The sequence below is a fragment of the Protopterus annectens genome, chromosome 1.part0, assembly GCF_019279795.1.
Source record: "Protopterus annectens isolate FY-2018-M chromosome 1.part0, PAN1.0, whole genome shotgun sequence".
Lineage (NCBI taxonomy): Eukaryota > Metazoa > Chordata > Ceratodontiformes > Protopteridae > Protopterus > Protopterus annectens.
The window spans coordinates 1,739,598,827-1,739,618,700 of NC_056725.1; the positions used below are offsets into that span (position 1 = coordinate 1,739,598,827).

At 45.8% G+C, this 19,874-nt stretch overlaps 1 protein-coding gene across 2 annotated transcripts in view; it reads left to right on the plus strand.

Annotated features, from left to right (window-relative positions):
* The window catches only part of LOC122799732 (TGF-beta-activated kinase 1 and MAP3K7-binding protein 2-like), a 368,141-nt gene that overhangs the window by 64,757 nt on the left and 283,510 nt on the right, over nt 1–19,874 (plus strand). For both annotated transcript variants that reach the window (XM_044069000.1, XM_044068991.1), the window contains exon 2: nt 15,605–15,698. In XM_044069000.1, the coding sequence (XP_043924935.1) occupies nt 15,605–15,698 (94 nt within the window). The remainder of the gene's footprint in view (nt 1–15,604; nt 15,699–19,874) is intronic.

The following is a 19,874-nucleotide window of genomic DNA, read 5'->3' on the forward strand; positions in this document are numbered from 1 at the left end:
TCTAACTTGTCTAGGGTACACCATAAATGAAAAGAAATCACACCTGGCACCCTGTCAGCAAATTATATTCCTGGGAGCAAGCTTGAATACAACTTCCCAGATGACTTGCCTCACGCCAGAGAAACAAATTCATTTGACAACCTACTTCAGACAAGTGGCCACAAAAACCCTGCTATCTGCAAGACAAATACTGCAAGCCTTGGAGTTCATGGCCTCCTGCATTCTTCTAATTCCATATGCAAGACTGCATATGATGAAACTACAGTGGTATCTAAAAAGCCTATGGTGTCAACATTCTCAGGATCTAGAAGCAGTGATTCCTATCATACCTTGCTTACGCCTAAAGTTCCTTTGGTGGGCAGAGGCCTGCCACAGAAACAAAGGACTACCTTTCACACCACCCCCTGCCGTCCAAACCCTAACAGATGCATCAGACTATGCATGCGGGGCTCACCTGGCAGGCAGGTGCATTCAGGGTAAATGGAACCCAAGTCAAATGCACCTGCATATCAAGCAAAAAGAAATGTTAGCTGTACAGAATGCTCTGACAGCCTTCACATTCTTCCAGGACAACTAATGGTAAAGACTGACAACACCACTGTTATGTGGTACATAAACAAGCGGGGGGGGGGGGATGGTACACATTCTTGCCACCCTCTGCAGACTAGCCATGGCATTGTGGAACACAACCTTGAGCTACCAAGTGCACCTACAAGCTCAATTCCTGCCAGGAAAATTAAATACACTGGCAGACGGACTAAGCAGAAACCTCATGGACCCATACAAGTGGAAACTGGAACCAAGGATTTTCAACATGTTGACAAGCAAATGGGGGAGCCCAGATATAGACCCGTTTGCCCCTCCCCAGAACTACTAATTGGACAAATTTTGCACAAGGGCTCCCAGCAAACAAGCCTGGAAAGAGGATGCTCTGTCCTTCAGCTGGAAAAATCTATCAGTCTATGCCTTCCCCCCTCTGCCTTTGCTCTCCAAATTACTACTAAAAATCAAACAGGACATACCAAGGATGATTTTGATTGCTCCAGACTGGCCTCGCCAACACTGGTACCCCCTCCTGCGCAGTGTGTCACGGTTATCCCCATGGCACCTGCCTCAGACTCCTTCCCTGTTGTCTCAGCAGGAGAACCAGATTCTGTACCCTCAGCTTCTAACACTGAACCTTGCAGCCTGGCTAATTACATAATCTCTCCTTTACCATCCCTAAGTAAACCTGTGATGGATATCATTTTAGAGGCAAGGAGGCCCAGTACTAGAAAATCTTATGCTGAAAAATGGAAAAGATTCTGTGCCTGGAACCAATCTCAAGGGATGAGCACAGTAGCGCCCAATTTATCTCAGATTTTACAATACTTAACTGAGATGCTTCACAAGGGCCTGTATTTTTCCTCCTTTAAAATCCATATCTCAGCCATTTCAGCTCATAGGTTCATACTAGGCTATCTGCCCTAGGGCATTTATAAGCCTAGCCAGAGTGTGTTTGGCTTTCGCCACCCATTTTAAATGAATTTTGCTATGCCCTTTTTCGAGGTTAGTATACTCTGCCTCTAACGGTGACAGAAGTGATACCCGGGGTAAACCTACAATCTCCCATCCACTCATCAAGATTCCTCTTGAAGAGAGTCAATGAGGGACTCTGGGATTTTATTCCAGAGTGAAGGGAGCCTCTGGGTTATGAATCTGTCCCTCCAGCATGTCCTATTTATTTCAGTGCTGAGGTTCAAGTCTCTCGAGCACGTAGCTCGATGGGATTTGGATTTTCTGAGGTGCAGCATGTCCATTAATTCCGGGTTGGACATGGCTTTATACGTCAGGCACAGATCGCCTCTGAGCAGGCGGTGCCACTGAGTAGAGCTGGAGTTTCTTTAACCGGGCAGCATATGGCATCTGTTTGAGCCCTTTGATCCTCTTGGTGAGGTACTTTTGGGGTCTTTCCAATTGCTGCAGGTGTCTGGTAAGGTACATCCCAAAAGGGGCATTGTACTCAATTATGGGCCTGATGAGGGATGAGTAAAGAGGCACGATGACCTCCCCTGATCGGGATGTGAATCCCTTCATGATTAGGTGGGCTATATAAAATGTTTTTCTAACCACTTTGGCCACGTGGTTGTCAAATGAGAGATTACTATCAACTTGGGTCCCCAGGTCCCTAATTACTTCTTCCGTACTTAATGGATTACCACCTATGTGGTAATTTGTGGAATTTTTGCCACAAATTTTTGCCAAAGAGGATGACTACACTTTTTGGCGTTTAGCTTGAGGCCATGGCTCTGGCACCAGTTGTCTGTTTCTATGAGGCCCTTTTGTAGGATGCTTGTGTCTGCTGGAGAGTCGATTATGGCGCCCAGTTTGCAGTCATCTGCAAAGTTGGTCAGCCACAGTCCTTCCGTGTTAGCCTGTACCTCTGAGAAATATATACCGAACGAGAGGTCCCAGGACTGAGCCTTTTGGGACGCCACTTGTAACTGGTTTGGAGTCTGACATGGCTCCAGCAATTCTAACCATGTGGGTTCTGTCCTTGAGCCAGTTTGCAGCCCATCTAGTGACATAGGGGTTTATATTTAAGCTGGTGAGCTTATCTATAATGCCCGAGTTGGGTATTGTATAGAAGGCTTTTGCGAGGTCCAGGTAGGCTGTGTGGACCACCTTTCCCTCGTCAATGGCCTTGGTGACTTTCAAAGAAATCGACCAGGTTTAAGAGGCGGGATCTGCCCTTAACAAAGCCGAACTGGGTAGGATCCAGTGATTGTAGGTCCCCAATATCTTTATTTATGAGGTCCATGATGATCCTTTCCATAGCTTTGCAGACCAAGCTAGTCAGGCTTATGGGGCGATAGTTTCCAGGATCCGTTGAGGCACCACCTTTGTGGAGAGGGACCACTGTTGCTGTACGCCACTCTTTGGGTACATATCCTGTAGTAAGGCTGAGATTGAACAGTAGTTTTATGTTTGGGTTTAGTTCTTCTGGGAGTTCATGTAGGACGCAGCCCGGGACACCGTCTGGTCCCATTGATGCTGTGTTTTTTGCTTTGGAGAGGGCGGCTCTTACCTGAGCATCTGAGATGTCAGGGGGCAGCACTCTGCTGGGATAGATATTTGCCCTTTTGGTGGGGAAGGGGCGGAGAAGTTTGCACTGAACCTGTCCACTAGGATGTTGGCAATGTCTGTGGGTTCGGTGTATTTTTTGTCATTTTGGACTAATTCTGAGCATATCTGAGAATTCCCACCCAGGTTCCTAACATAACTAAAGAAAGCGTTGTGATTATCCTTGGTGTCCTGTGCAATTTTTCTCTCGAAGCTGACCTTAGACGATTTTATGAGTGCCCGTAGTTTTTTGCTAATACTGATCAGAGATGCCTTCCCTTTTTGGGATTTTGCTCTATCATGTAGTAGCTTCCTCCTATTGTATAGTTTCTTTATGGCTGGGGTCCAGCAGACAGGGCGCCTAACCTTGGAGGATTGGGTGTTGGTTTTATTTGGGATTGCATGATCCATGCATTCCTGAAGGTGTTCATAGAATGCGTTTATAAAGGATTCTTCGGTCTGGGCCATATTTTCCACAGGCCCGGGGGCTTTGAAGGATTTCACCTCGGTTTTGAGGAGTGTGAAATTTGCTTTAGAGAAGTTTTTCACTGTGGTTTTCTGGGCAGGGGCTGGGGTCGGGATGTGAATATCTAGTGAGATTAGTTTATGGTCTGATCTTACCAGTGAGGGATACACTTTTGGTCTGGAAGCATAGAGTCCCCATGTTGGTGATGATCAGGTCCAGTATGTTTTCCCCTCTTGTGGGAGTGGCAACAAGTTGTTCATAGCATTTGAGTTTATAAATTCTAGGAACCTTTGAGCTAGGGTGTTGGAGCTAAAGTAATGCTCCCAGTCTATGTTAGGGTAGTTGAAGTCGCCCAATATAATGGTTCTTTGGAGAGATCTTCATATTTTCCAGTGTTCTCAGGAAGGCCGAGTGGGGTTCCTGGGTTTGGGAGGGTGGTCTATAGCAGGCTATAAACTGGAAGGCAGTTTTACCCACTGTTAGTTGCACATGGATAGTCTCTGATGCTTGGTGCTGTGCCACCAACCTGGAGGTGTGGGTATCTTTGACGAATATTGATACTCCCCCCTCCTTTTGTGGATCGGTCCAAATTTTGGGGCCGAAAAACATGGTATGAGGTTTAACCTGGTAGTGCTGGGGTGCTCTCGGGAGCCTTGAACCAGGTTTCTGTTACCGCACAGATATCTATGTTCTCCATGCTAAGGAGAGTTTTGAGTGCGTGCATCTTGAGGTTTAGACTTCTGGCATTGAGTAGCATTACTCGTAGTTTCTTATCCCTTGTGGTAGCTATGGAGGTGGATATGTCTTTTGAGCTTTGCCTAAAAAAGGCACTATGGGGGTGGCAAGAGCCTTTGCCAGTATCCGAAAGCCCAGGGGTGACAGGTGCAAGCCGTCCCTAGCGAAGCATCGTGGCTTGTCGAGCATGTCATCCCAGGCAGACAGGCATTGGATCCCCTTTGAATGACACCAATACTTAAGCCAATTGTTGAAATTGATCATCTTGTCTTCATATTGTGGCATCTTTCTTGGTGAGGGTAAGATGCTACTCAAGGTCAGGGTCATACCGGCCTGGGCTACATGTTCAGAGAGCTCCTCTGTCTCTTTTCATGTAGTCCAGGGAGGTACGTCTCGGGTCATTCACACCAGCATGGACGATGACTAAGTCATATTTGTACTTACCTTGGAGTGACCTGAGTGCTTGTGTTATGTGGCGGATCCTAGCGCCCGACAGGCAGCTCACTGTGACCTTCTCCTTGTTCAGCCTGGTGAGCGGGACGTCAGTGTGCCTGACGATAGTCACCTATTACAAGTGTATCAGATGTGTTGTTTAGCCTTAAGGGCCTTGACTGTTCGGCACACTGGCTTTGTGAGCTATGTGTTGCACGTGTTTTGTTTTGGGGTAGTGGTTGCTTGGGTGTCTGCTTTGGAGGTCTCTGCTGCTTAGGCAGATTTTTATTTAGAGCCTCCAAGTATGTTTTTGTGTGTTTGTGTTTGGTTTGCTGTCGTGGTAGGTCTTTGTGAGACTGGAATTGTAATGAGTGTGGTTTCCTTCTCCTCCTCATTATAACGCAAAACCTCCCCTCTTCTCTCATCCACTGCTCAAGCAGTTCCTCAGGGGTCGAAAAATTTGAGACCACCCAGGAGAGCTCCATCCCTAGCCTGGGGCCTTAACTTTGTTTTGGAGAAACTCACTATACCGCCTTTCGGGCAGGCTGCTACTGCAGACTTAAAATTTCTTTCTTGGAAAACGGCTTTCCTTTTAGCAATCACTTCAGCTAGAAGGGTATCTGAATTACAGGCCCTTATGAAAATGGAGCATTTCATAGTCTTTCATGCGGATAGGGTGTCCCTCAGAACCAGTCCATCCTTCATGCCCAAGGTGGTATCCAGTGTGGCTCTTAATCAGTCCATTCATTTGCCAACCTTCTTTCCCAATCCACAGAACAAAGGGGAACAGATACTGCATTCCTTAGATGTGCACAGACAACTTAGATTGTACTTGGACAGGACTAAACCTCAAAGGAAATCTGAATAACTGCTGGTGGCATTTGCTGCAGGGGCAGAGGGGAAGGCTGTTTCAAAGCAAACCCTTTCTAAATGGATAGGCCATTGCATTCATTTCTGCTATAAGCACCATGGAAATCCTGTCCCCCCAGGGGATCAGACCTCACTCCACCAGGGCTGCATCTACCTCTACAACCTTTCTCAGAGGCGTCCCTACCAGGGACATCCAAGAAGCTGCTACCTGGAGTTCTGTACATACTTTCACCAAGCATTATCATTTGCCAATTTTCTCTCAATCCAGAGCTGGCTTTGCCACTGCAGTCTTACAGGGCCTTATAGCTGGTCCTAATGCTATCTAAATTCCTCCTCCCAACCATAGCTTTGGGAATCTACCCAAATGTAGTGACTGCAGTAGTGAAACACGAAGAACATAGTACAGTTGTGTACACTTACTGTAAATTTAGAAGTTCGAGTGTATTCACTGTTGCAGTCCTGGTTACCCTCCCTCCAGCTCCCTAACTTCTTTTGGCTATACCTCTACTTTCTTTTACTATGCTTAAAAGCCTTTTTGGTGTATTTGTTTTTTTTGTTGGAGGTATATCATTGTACTTTTAAATTGCTTCCCATTAGGGGGGCACATGGCATCTGGGGCTAGAGAAAACTGATGTAATGGCGTCGGCTGCATGTTTTATACCCCTGACGACCTGACGTCATGGAAGAAGGGACAGCAACCGACGCAGGACCCAAGACTTTAATCAGGCCGACTGAGGGCTACTTGCAAGCAGATAAATGTAATGAATGTAACAGTGAATGCACTCTAACATCTATATTTATGGTAAGTGTACACAACTGTACTATTCCTATGTAGATGACATTACTGCCACCACCGAGCATCAGCTAATCAGGGCAAGGGGAATCCACAATTCGCTCATGTTCTCAACTAGGGATCACCTTAAACTACGAAAAGTCTGCCTTGTTAGTATATTACCTTTATAGGGGCAGATTTAGACACAAGGGCTATGATAGCAAAGCTGCCTCAAGACAGAGTATTAATGATCCGTTGCCAAGTTGCAGTGCTATTGACAAAAAAATTAGAGTTCAGGCAAGATTTATCTTCAAGGTCCTGGGTTTTGTGGCAGAGGCAAACACTCTGGTCCCTATGGCTTCCTTCCACATGAGAATTCTGCATTGGCTCCTCTTTGCACGGTGGTCATTCCAGGATTTACCCATGTCACATCAGATTCTGATCACGGAATCCTGCAAAAAGGATCTAGAGTGGTGGCTTCACTCCCCTATGGTAACAATAGGCAGGCCTTTTCTAAACCCCCCCCCCCAGCCTGGAGCCACAATGACCACGGACGCTTCCCAGATAGGTTGGGGGGGTATTATCTGCTACACTGTCCAAGGGACTTTGCAGGAACGCGAGTACCCCTTGCACATCAATGTCCTGGAGATGAGAGCGTTGCTTCTGGCACTGCAAGCATTTCAGGACTCTCTACCTACAGGGACTATAGCAATTCAGGCTGACAATATGTCGATAGTATGGTATATCAACAAACAGGGTGGAACCAGGTCTTACCCCTTGTGTCGAGAGGCTCTATGAGTTTGGCAATGGACTATGTCTTCCCAATGTTTTCTGGTTGCAACGTACATCTTGGGGAAATCCACCGTGATAGCAGACAAGCTCAGCCCGGTGCTGTTCTGATGCCTCATGAGTGGTCTCTGAAGCAGGAAGTTGCGGACTTGATTTTTCACAAATGGGGCCAGCCATGCTGCAGTCTGTTTGGCATGCCCCGTCAAAAACAAATGCAGCAGCTACTTTGCCCTAGTCCCACCACCGGCACAGTTACCCAGGGATGCAGTTGTTCACGATTGGCCCCCGGACTGCTTTACGTCTTTCCACCCTTTCCCCTGATCCCCAAAGTTCTTCAGAAAGCAGTCATTGGGTTTCAAGGTAATCCTCTTTGCCCCTTACTGGCCTCGTCAGGTATGGTTCCCATTCCTTTGGCCTCACCTGCAGGGGGAGCCTTGGATCCTAGACCCAGCGCCAGATCTCTTGATTCATCAATCGGGGGCTCTCCATCCTTCCATTCAACTCTCAAGCTGACAGCTTGGTTTCTCCACTTAGTCTTAGCCAGGCTTCCCAATGTTTCTCCGGCAGTTCGACGCATTTTGATTTCCTCACATAAGCCCACTACTAGGAAACTTTATGCTAGTAAATGGAAGAGGTTCTCTTGTTGGGCAGGCAAAAATCAGGGTGATCACTTTACTGCACCCTTTTCAAAGATTCTCTAATTTCTTGATGAAACTTGAAGCAGCTACTGTCCGGGCTCAGCTAGCTACCATTTCTAATTTCCATATGGGAGAAATGGGGTCCAGTATCATTTCCCATAGGCTATGTAAAACTCTGATTCTTCCCCCCTTTGAACCATCTGCTTCTTTTCCACTCAAATTTCTGACTTAAAAACCTTTTCCTTGGTTGCAATTACCTCAGCTAGAAGGGTTTCAGAATTAGAGACCTTATCTATTCGTCCCCCCATACTTGATTTTCCATAACAATTTGGTTTCTCTCTGAGCCAATCCCTCTTTCTTACCCATGGTATGTTCTGACTTCAATTTGAGTCGGTCCATTGATCTTCCTGTTTTCTTCCCCAGTCATGGCAACAATGCAGAGTATAAGCTTCAGTTGGACTTTCATAGCCGGTTACATTTCTATTTACACAGGACCAAGGACTTTAGAAATTCTGACCAATTGTTCTTATCTTTTGCAGAGTAATAAAGGATGTGCAGCCTCAAAGGTGACTTTTTCTAAGTGGCTTTCAGACACTATAAAATGTCTATGATTTGGGTAAACAAAAACTTCCAGGGAAAATTAAAGGACACTCAAGGTCCTTGGCTACCTCTTTTGCTTTTCAGGCCAGACTGCCTCTGGTTTCGATCTGTGCGGCAGCTACATGGGCTAATCCTCATACTTTTATCACTCATTACAAAGTAGATGTGACCTCTCGGAACAGGGTGTCCTTTATTTCCACGGTCCTGAAGAGTTTTTTCCAGTGAGCCACCCAAGAATCAGGTGCTGGGGACGCTGTCCCAAACAGCAAAAATGAAGGCAAGATACGGACAACATAACATAAAGAAGTTATGTAATCAGCATAATGTTCCATGTTTGTTGTCCTTGATCTTGCCTTCCTTTTTGTGTCCCCCCTCCTTCCCCCTTCCTGGTGGATTGAGAGGAATTCCTTGTTTTTTATTGGTTATACTTGCTGTTTCCTTTTTACCATACCTTTTTGGTTAGTCCTAGTCTCCCCTTCTTACTCTTGCGGATGGTTTACACCTTTATACGTAGGTGTCCTCTGTTATGTAAAATAGAGTATACCTTTTTCTAATTGTATGGTCTAGTACTGGGTCATCACAAACGAGATCTGGGTAACTACCACTAGGCATGCTGGGATAGGGGCTAGCCTCGAGCCAGTAAAAGCTCTCGAGCTATATTGTACGGCTGAGTCGGAGCCGAGGGTTGGCTCCGAACCCAAGCAGCAAGAAGGAAGACGAGATCAAGGACAACAAACATTGAACGTTATGCTGAGTACATAACCTCTTTTTTCCTGGCATCAGAATGCATCATCGTCCATGTCATTTGCTAGAATTAAATTTGTTTCTGTCTGTTTCATTTTCTGTCAAAATTTGTGCACCCTTCCTCATTAGTCTGCTATTGCTGTTGAGTTCATGCTGCAACAATGATGTATTCTTTTAGGTAAATTGTCAGATCTGATGTAGTTTATTTGATCTTCAACCTGTGGGTATCAGATCCGTAATGGATCTGAGCCAGCAACTTCACAAGCATCTGCTCTGAGCTCCAAGTTCCTCCCCCTACCCGTAATACACCACCACTACCCTCAGATAACGTTTGCCATGGCTTCCAACGCATTGTGATTCTTGAGCTCCAGGTACTGAGTAGGTTTTTTGAAGTGTTTTTTCCCTTGTTTATTAGTGTTTAGTGTGTGTGCTGGTAGCATAGGTTTCCTCCCTTCCTCCCCCTCACTGATGCATCGAGTGTAGGTTCCTTTCCTTTGTTTTTAGGTTGTTTGTAGTAGTTTGACTCTCACCCCCCCCCCCCCTTCAGACTTGTGTGTGCTTGTGGTTCTGAGTGTGTGGTGAGTGGAGTGTTTTTTTTCAGAATCTTTTCTTGTTTTTGAGACTAGTTATGGCTAATCTCCCTAAGCAAGTTTTCAAGAGATGCACTGAGTGGTGGCCACAAACTGTCGCCTGCTGACGACCACGCTCCGTGTTCTTTGGGTACTGCCCATCTGTCTACTAACTGCAATATTTGCATGGGTTTTTACCCACGAACTCTTAAAGATCATAGAGATAAACTAGTGATGAAGGGCCAGCTCCCTTCTACGGAGGCGGCCACCTCCACTTCTGCTTCGGTCACAGCTGCGGCCGCCTCTCCTTCTACTACCGTCCTTGCTTCTCCTCCCCCCAGGCTGGGACTTATCCTCCTGCCTCTAAGCCTGTGGAAGGGGAGTGTAGAAAGGGCAGAGAGAAGGAGAGAGAGAGCATAGGAGTGAGAAAATAGAGGTCTCCGGACCTTTTGGCTCCAACCGGACCTCCCACCAAACTTCAGTCTAGGCACCGACCTGACTCCCCTCTGCTCTGATCTCCTAGATTTTCTCCAGAGCTGGAGGAGCCAGGCCACCTTCTAGAGCCTCTGTTCTTCAACCCGCCAGGAGGAAGTCCATGGCTTCGTTGAGGTCCACCTGCAGGCTCTCCGAAGTGGACATGGATAAAATGATGGAGATTTATTCACATACAGATTCAGATGGGAGTCTTGCCAGCCCCCTCTCCCTCTGGAGGAGGGAGCTGGCTTTCCTTTTTCACACCTATATCTCCTTCTCCGATCCAACCCCTGATTTCAGAGTACATGGACCTGAGAGTTCTTCTAGTCAGGGGGTCGGCGCCGATGGTACCTGTTTCCTCAATGCCGGCAGCTGCTTGGAGCGTGTCAGATCTGACTAGTTCGTATCAGAGTGGCTCTTGCAGCCGGAGTGAAGCTTTTCCCATTGGCTCCGACCTTGTCTGGTCATGGCCACGTCCTCGGAGCTCAGTCTACTACGGGCCTGGCTCCGATTCTGGCCTTGGATCCAAGGAGAGTGGTTCCCTTAATGGTGTCCCAGGAAGCTCGCTGTCCTTCATTCATCATGGAAAGGGTTCTCTCCAATGGTTTGAGGCCCCTGACTATATCCTCGGACTCTACCCCGACTCCATCTGCTTTGTGTGTGAATGCAGTCATTTTACCACAGGGACAGCCCGTGCTTGAGGAACCCCAGTTTCCCTTGAGGAACAGCAAGTAGTTTGAGAGCCCCCTTCAGAAAGCCCCACCAGAGAGGTTCCATGCAAGCATACGTGCAAGAGGAGGCACTTGGACTCATCATCCCCGGTGTCCCTCACTGAGGACACTGATTTGGATGATGGGGAAAGTTCCCCCAGGTCACCTCCCGAGGATGTTTCCTTTAGAGACATCATGGAAATCTTGCGCCAACGGGGAGGTTGGTCCACCCCAAATCCTTCCTCTAATGAATCTGTGTTCCTGGAGGCTTTTGGCATGAGCCCATCTTACTTCCTGGGTGTCCCCTCCCTCGGATCCATTAGTGGACTTAGTCACCTCGTGTGCTTGGAAGGAACCGGACACAGGGGAACCAATCCCTAAACGCCCGGGCAAAATATTGAGCCCCCCTGCAGACAGACCGGCTTGCAATAAAGGGACCCCTGTAGATGCTATGGTTGTAGCAGCCACCACCAAGAAGGAACTAGCCCAGGAGAGTTCCTCTGTCATTCTCCTGACTTAAGTCTAGGATGATGGATCGCCTAGGAAAGCGGGTTTATGCGTTCGCGTCCTTTACTATCAGGGGACTGAACTATCTGGCCCATAATACTCGACTACAGTGCCACCTGGTAAAGGAACTGTCAGTGTCTCCCCCAAAGTCCATGTCGCAGGAGGACAGGGCTACGTTCTCCGTGAGGATGGCTTCCTGGACAGCAGTTTCAAATGCGTCTATGCAACGACTCACGCGACCGAAGGAGCGGCTAGGGTGGATGGGTCCGGCGTGTCCATGAGGTGCAGCGCCTGGCTCAGATTGTGTCAGTTTACAGAACCCTTTAAGGTGTCTCTTGTGAATGCCCCATATGACAGCTCTTCCCATCTTTCTCACTCTGGACCAAGGTGTCACGGATGGTCTTACCAAATAGAGAAGGCACTGTCTGATGTTGGAATCTGCTTCTCAAACCCTCAAAGATCCTTTTCCCAGAATCAGCAAGGGCAAAAGAAGATGTGGCTCCGGAAGTCTCAGTATTCCCAGGACACTCTAGGCCCTTCTTCCCCTAGAGGCAGAGGGGGACAGGATAGACGCTTGCCCAGAGGCAGAGGGGGTCCAAGGAATTTTGGGTCTCGAGAACCGTTCTCGGACAGGTCCGTACAGCAACCCTGAGGGGTTGCCTAACTGCTCTGCCTTGGAGGTAGTCAGGGGTCACCTGTTGTTGCACCTGGCAGCAATGGAGTCCATGTCATCAGACTGTTGGGTGCTTCAGATAATTTCCAGAGGCTATTCAATCCTGTTTGTGGTTCTCCCTACACCTTACAAATGCCTACCAGACGTACTGCCTGTGCAAAGGAAGGCAGCAGAGCTAGAGATTTCCAAGCTGCTGAAGAAATGAGCCGTCGAACCCATCCCCCCAGATCAGTCCGGATCGGGCATCTACTCCAGGCTCTCTTTGGTGCCAAAATGGATGAGGGACTTGAGGCCCATTCTGGACCTGTCTACTCTGAACCTGCCAGTTGCCAAAGAGAAGTTCAGGATGGTCACTTTACAGTCCATCATCCCCGTACCTGCAAGAGTGTGACTGGATGTGCTCATTCGACCTCCAGGATGGCTGTTATCACATAAAGATGCACAGAAGCTCCAGGAGGTTTCTCTGCTTCCGGCTAGGAGCCAGTCATTAGTTTCGAGCCCTACCCGTTTGCCTCACTACAACCCCCAGTGTGTTCACCAAAGTGCTGGCAGTAGTAGCGGCTCACCTGAGACGTCAGGGGATTCAGGTCTACCTTTACTTGGACGATTGGCTCCTTACTGCTCCCACCAAGCATCTACTTTGTCGGACCAGAGACTATTTCCTACATCTTGCACACTGTCTAGGAATTGCAATCAACACAGCCAAATCTCTTCTGAACCCTGTACAGGTGATAGAATGCATAGGAGCACGGATAGACACATTACTGGTAAAAGTTTTCCTGACCTCGGAAAGAGTTTGAAATTTAAAGATGCATGTCACCTTCATTTGCTGATCTCACCTTCCCTCAGCAGAGTCTATTTTTAGAGCCCTAGGTTCTATGGCAGCAACAATAACAATTTTACCATGTGCTTGATTACATATGCAAGTACTACAGTGGACTCTAGCGGTGCAATGGTCTTTGTTGGATCTTCCATTGTCGCACCCGATACACATCAGCATAGTCTACAGGTCATCCCTTCTATGGTGGATGCAGTCTTCGGAACTCTTGGAGGGACGACCTTTTGTTCCAGCCTTTGCCCAAGCCACATTGACCACGGACGCCTCCCAGCTAGGGTGGGGGGGGGGGGGCATTGTTCGGGAAGGACAGTCCAAGGCATGTGGTCCACGATCGAGACCAGTTTGTATATAAACGTTCTGGAGATGAGGACCGTCTTTTTAGCGTTGCAGGCCATTCATGCCTTTCTGCCACTGGGAACCATTGCAATCCAGTCAGACAACATGTCGGTGGTCTGATATATCTACAAACGGGGAGGGACCAGATCTGACCCCCTTTGTCGCGAGGCCATGAGAGGTTGGGAATGCGCGATCTCCACAGGTTGTTTTCTGGTAGCAATGCATATTTTGGGTTGGTCCAACATTTTAGCGGATGGACTAAGCCGGATTATTCTGATGCCTTACGAGTGGTCTCTGAATCCTTTAGTAGTGGAGCAGATCTTTCTAGAGTGGGATCGGCCTTGCTACGATCTCTTTGCATCTCCTTCCAACGTGAAGTGCAGCGAGTTCTTCACTCTGAACCCCTGACCGGGAAAGCCCCCCAGAGACGCTCTAGTCCATGTTTGGCCTCCCAGTCTTTATGCTTATCCTCCTGTACCCCTTATTCCGAAGTTCCTACAGAAGGCTTGTCGACTGAGAAGCAAAGTGATCCTCATTGCCCCATTTTGGGGCTTGCTAGATATGGTTTCCCTTCGTTTGGTCTCATCATCTAGCTCCTCCTTGGATCCCATTCAGGATCTCATTTCGCAGTCCTCGAGGGTCCCTCATCCAAATCTGGACAGTCTGAAGCTCACAGCTTTGCTGCTCCAGTTCCCTTAATTGCTAGGACTCCCTGTCTTCTTCGGTCAGGTCTATTCTGGTGGCAGCTCATAAGTCGTCCACCAGGAAGATTGATCAAGGCAAATGGAAGTGTTTTTCCTTTTGGGCTTCTCAAAGGAGTTTAGATCCCTTCACAGCTCCCATTCCAGCTATCCTTGACTTTTTCAACAAGGGGCTAGCTCGTCTATGGTCAAGGTTCAACTAGCCGCCATTTCTCATTTTCATATGGGTGAGAACTCTGCTTCTGTAGCCTCTTCCAGATTGTGCAAAGCCTTTATTAAAGGTGCCTTCCTCTTATGTCCTCCAGTCAAAGATCCCATTCCACAGTGGGACCTTACTATGGTACTTCAATCATTGGTTGCTCCTCCATTTGAACCTGCAGCAACCGGAGATCTTAAGTTTTTGTCTTGGAAGACTGCCTTTCTAGTGGCTTTCACCTCTGCTAGGAGGGTTTCAGAACTTTGGGTGTTGTCTGTCAAGGTTCCATACATGATTTTCCACAAGGACAGGGTTTCTCTTCGCACCAATTGTTTTTCTCCCAAAAATAGCATCGGGGGTTAATGTCAAACTATCAATTTACCTGTTTTCTTTCCAAATTTTACAGACAAAATGGAATACAAGTTGCATTTGCTGGATGTTCATAGACTGTTACAGTTCTAGTTGCACAGGACCAAAACTTTTCGTAAATCTGACCAGTTTGTGTTCTTTTCTAAACCTTTTTTGGGTAAACCTTTTTCCAAGGTGACCATTGCCAGGTGGATCTCCCTATGTAGCCTTCAGATATATAAGGATAAAAGTTTGTCTCCTCCAGGTCATGTTAAAGCTCAGTACTAGGTCCATGGCTACTTCTGCTACCTTTTGGTCGAGAGTATCCTTAGACGACATTTGTTCTGCGGCTACTTGGTCCTCATCTCATACCTTTATTTTTCACTATAAATTGGATTTGATTTCTCTGAGAGCATCCTTTGGTTCTGTGGTGCTCCAGAATATCCTTCCATGAGGGCCACCCAGGTGTTTAGTAGCTGGGGACTCTGTCCCACAGATTGAAGATCAAATGAAGTAAACTACTTCAAATAAAGAAGTTATGTACTCACCATAATGTTCCATCTGAGTAGTTCTACTTCATTTGTCTTCATCTGTCCCTCCCGCCTTCCCCCTTGCCTTACCATATGCACAGCGTTCATAGCTGGCACTTGTGTGTAAGGTGTTTCGATCGGGTAGTGTAGGGTGCAGCAAACTCGATCTGAGGGTTGGAGGTTAGTGGTGGTGTTTTACAGGTAGGGGGAGGAGCTCGGAGCAGATGCGTGTGAAGTTGCTGGCTCGGATCTGTTACGGATCTAATACCCACAGGTTTGAAGACAAATTAAGTAGAACAACTCGGATGGAATGTTATGGTAAGTACATAACTTCTTTTTTGTTGTATTCAGATATCACAGTGGTCAAGATTAAAAACTGAATTACTGGCATTGTTACTCCCCAAGGAATAATTTTTCTTTACCAAATTAACATCAAATTTCATGTCATATTTTCTAATGAATATCAACATTTCTATTGAACACGTTGGAGTGAGAGTTAAAGGGATCAGGTAAAGCAAGACTGTGTTTGTTCATCTGTAAGACAACATTAAAATTTGAATATTGCTGTTTGTAGGTTGAAGAAATGCACCAGTTAAGAAGTAGTAATAGACAACTGCAGATTGACATAGACTGTCTCACCAAAGAAATCGATCTTTTTCAAGCACGAGGTAATGATTTTTTCAAACAGACTTTATAAATATTATTTGCTGTGCAGTCTTTCCATATGTACTCTTGCCACATAATCCTGAGTTATCCACACAAGTGGAGCAACAGTTTCAATGTGTACAGTTTTGCTTTGATTCCTTGTGTGGTGGTCAAGTTTCAACACAAGTACTGCAGTATTTATCCCAGGTTGTGTTATGATTTGCATGCTCAGGTGCTTTGCCTTCATTGTGGCTGTTTTTTTTTTTTTTTGCTGAATTGCAGTATCTAACTTTGTAAGTCCACTTACAATTTCTTCTTTGGGGCTCCTTCCATTCTTTGATGCACTTGTGCCTTCTTTCAGTGCTTTTAAAAACATGCACCTGTGTAGGGAGGGCACATTCAGCCCTTGCTCTTCTATTGGTGACATGTTTGGATCAACTTATCACTACAAAGCTCACATATTAAATACTGAAACAGACACAAACCTTCAGAGGATTTCTGTGGTTGACTGATGGCAAGTTAATACTTCTTTCTAACAGGTACTCCATATTTTCTGAGAACGTACCCCAGTATATTGTTTGAGGTCTCTTTAGGAGTGCACTCTTACGAAGAGTAATTTGACTTCTGTTTTCTCACTGCAGATACTTTATGACCAAATGCTGTCTCATCTCTGCACAGCAAGCTCCAGCTGTTTGGACCCTGACACTTGTCTGCCATTTGCTTATCTCCCACTTCAGGCAGGCATGCCAACCCTTATATGGAACTATGGGTAGAGAATAGTTTCCATCTCCCTCTTCATTTCCTGAGATTATCTTGAAGTCTGTTTATCCAAGACAAGCAAGTGTAGTGAGCCCTCCCTTCCTTTTAGCCCCCTTCTGCATTCTCTCTCCTTTTGGGAAACTCTTGGACTGATGAAGTCTGCTGTGGAGTAGCCTGTTGCCCCTTTAGTTTAACAGTTTCTGGAAAGAATGTAATCATTGGAAGGGGAGGATGAATAAAGTAGGGTCATTTATGCAGCCTGGATGCATACATATCCATCTCCTCTGAGCTGCATTGATGGCAGGTGCCTTGTATAAACTGAGCTGAATGGACTGGCATCTTGACCAAGCACCTCATGACAGGTTCCTTCGTGATCTCTCTGGTTCAGCACTATAACTATTGTGATATTCAGGATGGCCTAAGTGATGAGATGAAAGTTATTTTCATGTGGCTACATCAGCTTGTATTGTTTTCTCTGCTATCTTGCAGAAAAGTGACAGAGGCCAGAGGCTTCCATTTCTTAGTTGTATTTTAAGGCTTTGCATTAACAGCATGTATTCCTGTCTTTTTTTTCTGTTACATATAGGCGCACTTCTACATTTTAGTATGTGTATACATTTGCATTTTTTTCTTTCATTTTGTGGGCAATGCTTGGAAGGCTGTTTCTGGGAGTTTCCCCTCTGGAAAGCTGTCACCACAAATCAGTAAGTTCTGGATGTGGGCACAGCTGGCCACATCTTGGTACTTGTCCTCCAGAAAAAAAATCTTCACTTAAGGACAAAGTGGTCTCATAAAAATCCTTGTGCAAAATGCATTATTGCTGTCACAGATACTGTACACATTTCAAATTCTACGGTGTCTTTAATTATGGTAAAGTAACATCAGAGACTTCTGCATGGAGAGTGTTTGTTTGTTGGAGTCTGCTTCCCCTTTGATAAAAGGTAAGGGTTTTTATTTCTACTTTTTACCTTGTTTTGAAGGTGGCAGAATTCTGTCCCATCTTGAACCTCTGCAGCTTCAGGTATTTCAGTTACATCAGATATTAACTAGTGATGCGCCAGGGTCCATGCTGTTAGTACAGGGCACCCCAGTTGCAACAGTGGAAGTTATAGGCATATTTCAACATTGTGAGTTTCACTTCTGTTGACATTGCAATCTCCATAACATTAATATAAAGCCATTATTGGGAAATCAGTGCCTTCTCTGTCAGGCGAAATGTTGGACCCACGAGTCAGTAGTTCATACTGTGTCATTGAATTCCACGTGGAGACCAAAAGTTTAATCTGAGGCACTTGCTCTGTGGGGCGGGGGGTGGGTTCACTGCTTTCTGAAGGTGTTATGTCATTCATAGGCATGGGTAACATGGCCTTCCACAGGCTTATTGGTGTATCCATGTTTTAAGCATATCTGGGTGTGTGCAGAGTAACATTAAAGCCAAGCAAAAGAACCCCGTCTCCCCACCACCAACCAGTGATATCCCCATCACTCCCAGAGCTTAACTCTTAACCCTGGCATTAGAACAGGGCTTCTTAAACTATAGGTCGCGACACTATATGGGGTCGCTTTAACCGAATGTTGGTGTCATGAAAAATTTAGAGACTGCCTTTGCCGGACAGCGTATTGTCGCAAATTTTTTTTTTTTTTTTGCATCTGGTCGCACAGATGCAAAAAACGAAAAGAGGTCTCAAACACCTGTTGCTTCTGTGCGACCGATTGTCTTCATTTTTCACATGCCTGGGATTTGAGTTCAGGAAGACATTTTGGAATGTGGACCACAACGGACAATTGATAGGTAGGTAGGTGTGTGTGTGATTGTTTGTCTTTTGGCTTTGCCCAGTTAGGGGTCGCCACAGTGGAACTCTGGTCCGCTAATGATTGGCAGTTGGTTTTTATGGTGTCGAGTTGCCAGCCCAACCTTAAACGAAAGCACGCCCATTCAACGCATGTCTTTCGAATGCCCATTCGACTGCTGGGAGGACATGCAGACTCCACACAGAAGGCACTCCCAACCCAAGCCGAGAATCAAACGGGAGAACTTCTTGCTGTGAGGCAACAACGCTACCGCTGCACCACAGGGATAATAGAACAGAAGAGCTTGCAATCAGGCTTTCAACCGTAGAATTCCATCTCACAGTTGCAGAAGTATGTGTTAAGCTAGATGGCCACAGGAAGGAGCTAAAAGTCAAACTCTGTATAAGAACTTTGATACAGATGGTACATTTCAAGGAAAAGGTGATGTAACACTTGATTCTATATGCACTCTCCCAAAAGAGGAAAAAAAAGGAACAAAAATGCCAGTAGTGCTGGCAAACTTTCTTAGATGCTAATTCCTGAATGCAGATTTTTTTTTTAACTAATATTTACATTTTCTACTAACTGCAAACAGAAAAACCTAATAGCTACAGAGGCATATTTTGTTTTCGGCCATTTAATATTTCAAATGCTACAACAGAAGTCTGATTAAGGATAGCAAAGTATAAAATATGTATGCTCTGCCACAACCTGTAAATAGAAAAATAAGCTTAGAATAGTTATTATAAATCGCTGCAATAATCAGTTGTGCTGCTGCATTTTTGTGTTAAAGACCCCGAGGTGTAAATCCCTGTGGTTTTAAAGGTGGCTACACTTGACAGGAGGCTCCAGGATTTAACATTTCTTGACATAATACACAGATGGCCAATATTGTCCTTGCACCTGTTTGCCTGCAACTGTGTATAAAAAAGCAGCATTTCTTAGTGCGGAAAAAGGAATCTGCATTCATACTAAACTTGTTCCAGTTGGTGTAGAAATCCTGAAGATTTTTTTTTGTTTTGCTCTGTCTAACATCTTACAGAAAATTTAAATCTGACTGACATCATCTGAAAGAGCGACTTGTAACAGTCATTGATGGTTTTCATTCGGGTTGTCCATATAGAGCCTGTGGGAATACATGACCGCTTTCATTTACACTGCAAGCCTCCTATTCTTGAGGGCAGGGTATTTCTCTGCAACCACGGCTTTGAAAATCACTCAGCCAAGAGTTTTGCCAGTATGGTTAAAGCTCCTTTGAGGTACAACACTTTTCCAAGGCAAATATGGAAAGTGATGGTAAAAAACAGTCAGGTCGTTTAGTCCTGTGTCTTTAGGGTCTCTGTTTATAAGTGCTCCTTGTTGGTTGGAAGCTTGATATATACTTCACATTTTCTTTGATGTATATAAAACCCAGGCATCTAGCCAGTTCCATGCCATACAGGGCTAAAGTGCCGACTTTGTCATAGGGATATAATTTGATTATTATACATTATAATTTAATACAGTCAGGAAGATGAATCTACGAACTTTTGCATGGTCCTAAAAATGTGTGCAGGGGTCCTGTGATTTGAAAACAGCCCAAAGGTAAACTTAATCCGCCACTGGCCAGATGCATTTTCTTTGAATGTGAGTTTCAAAGGCAGAGACGT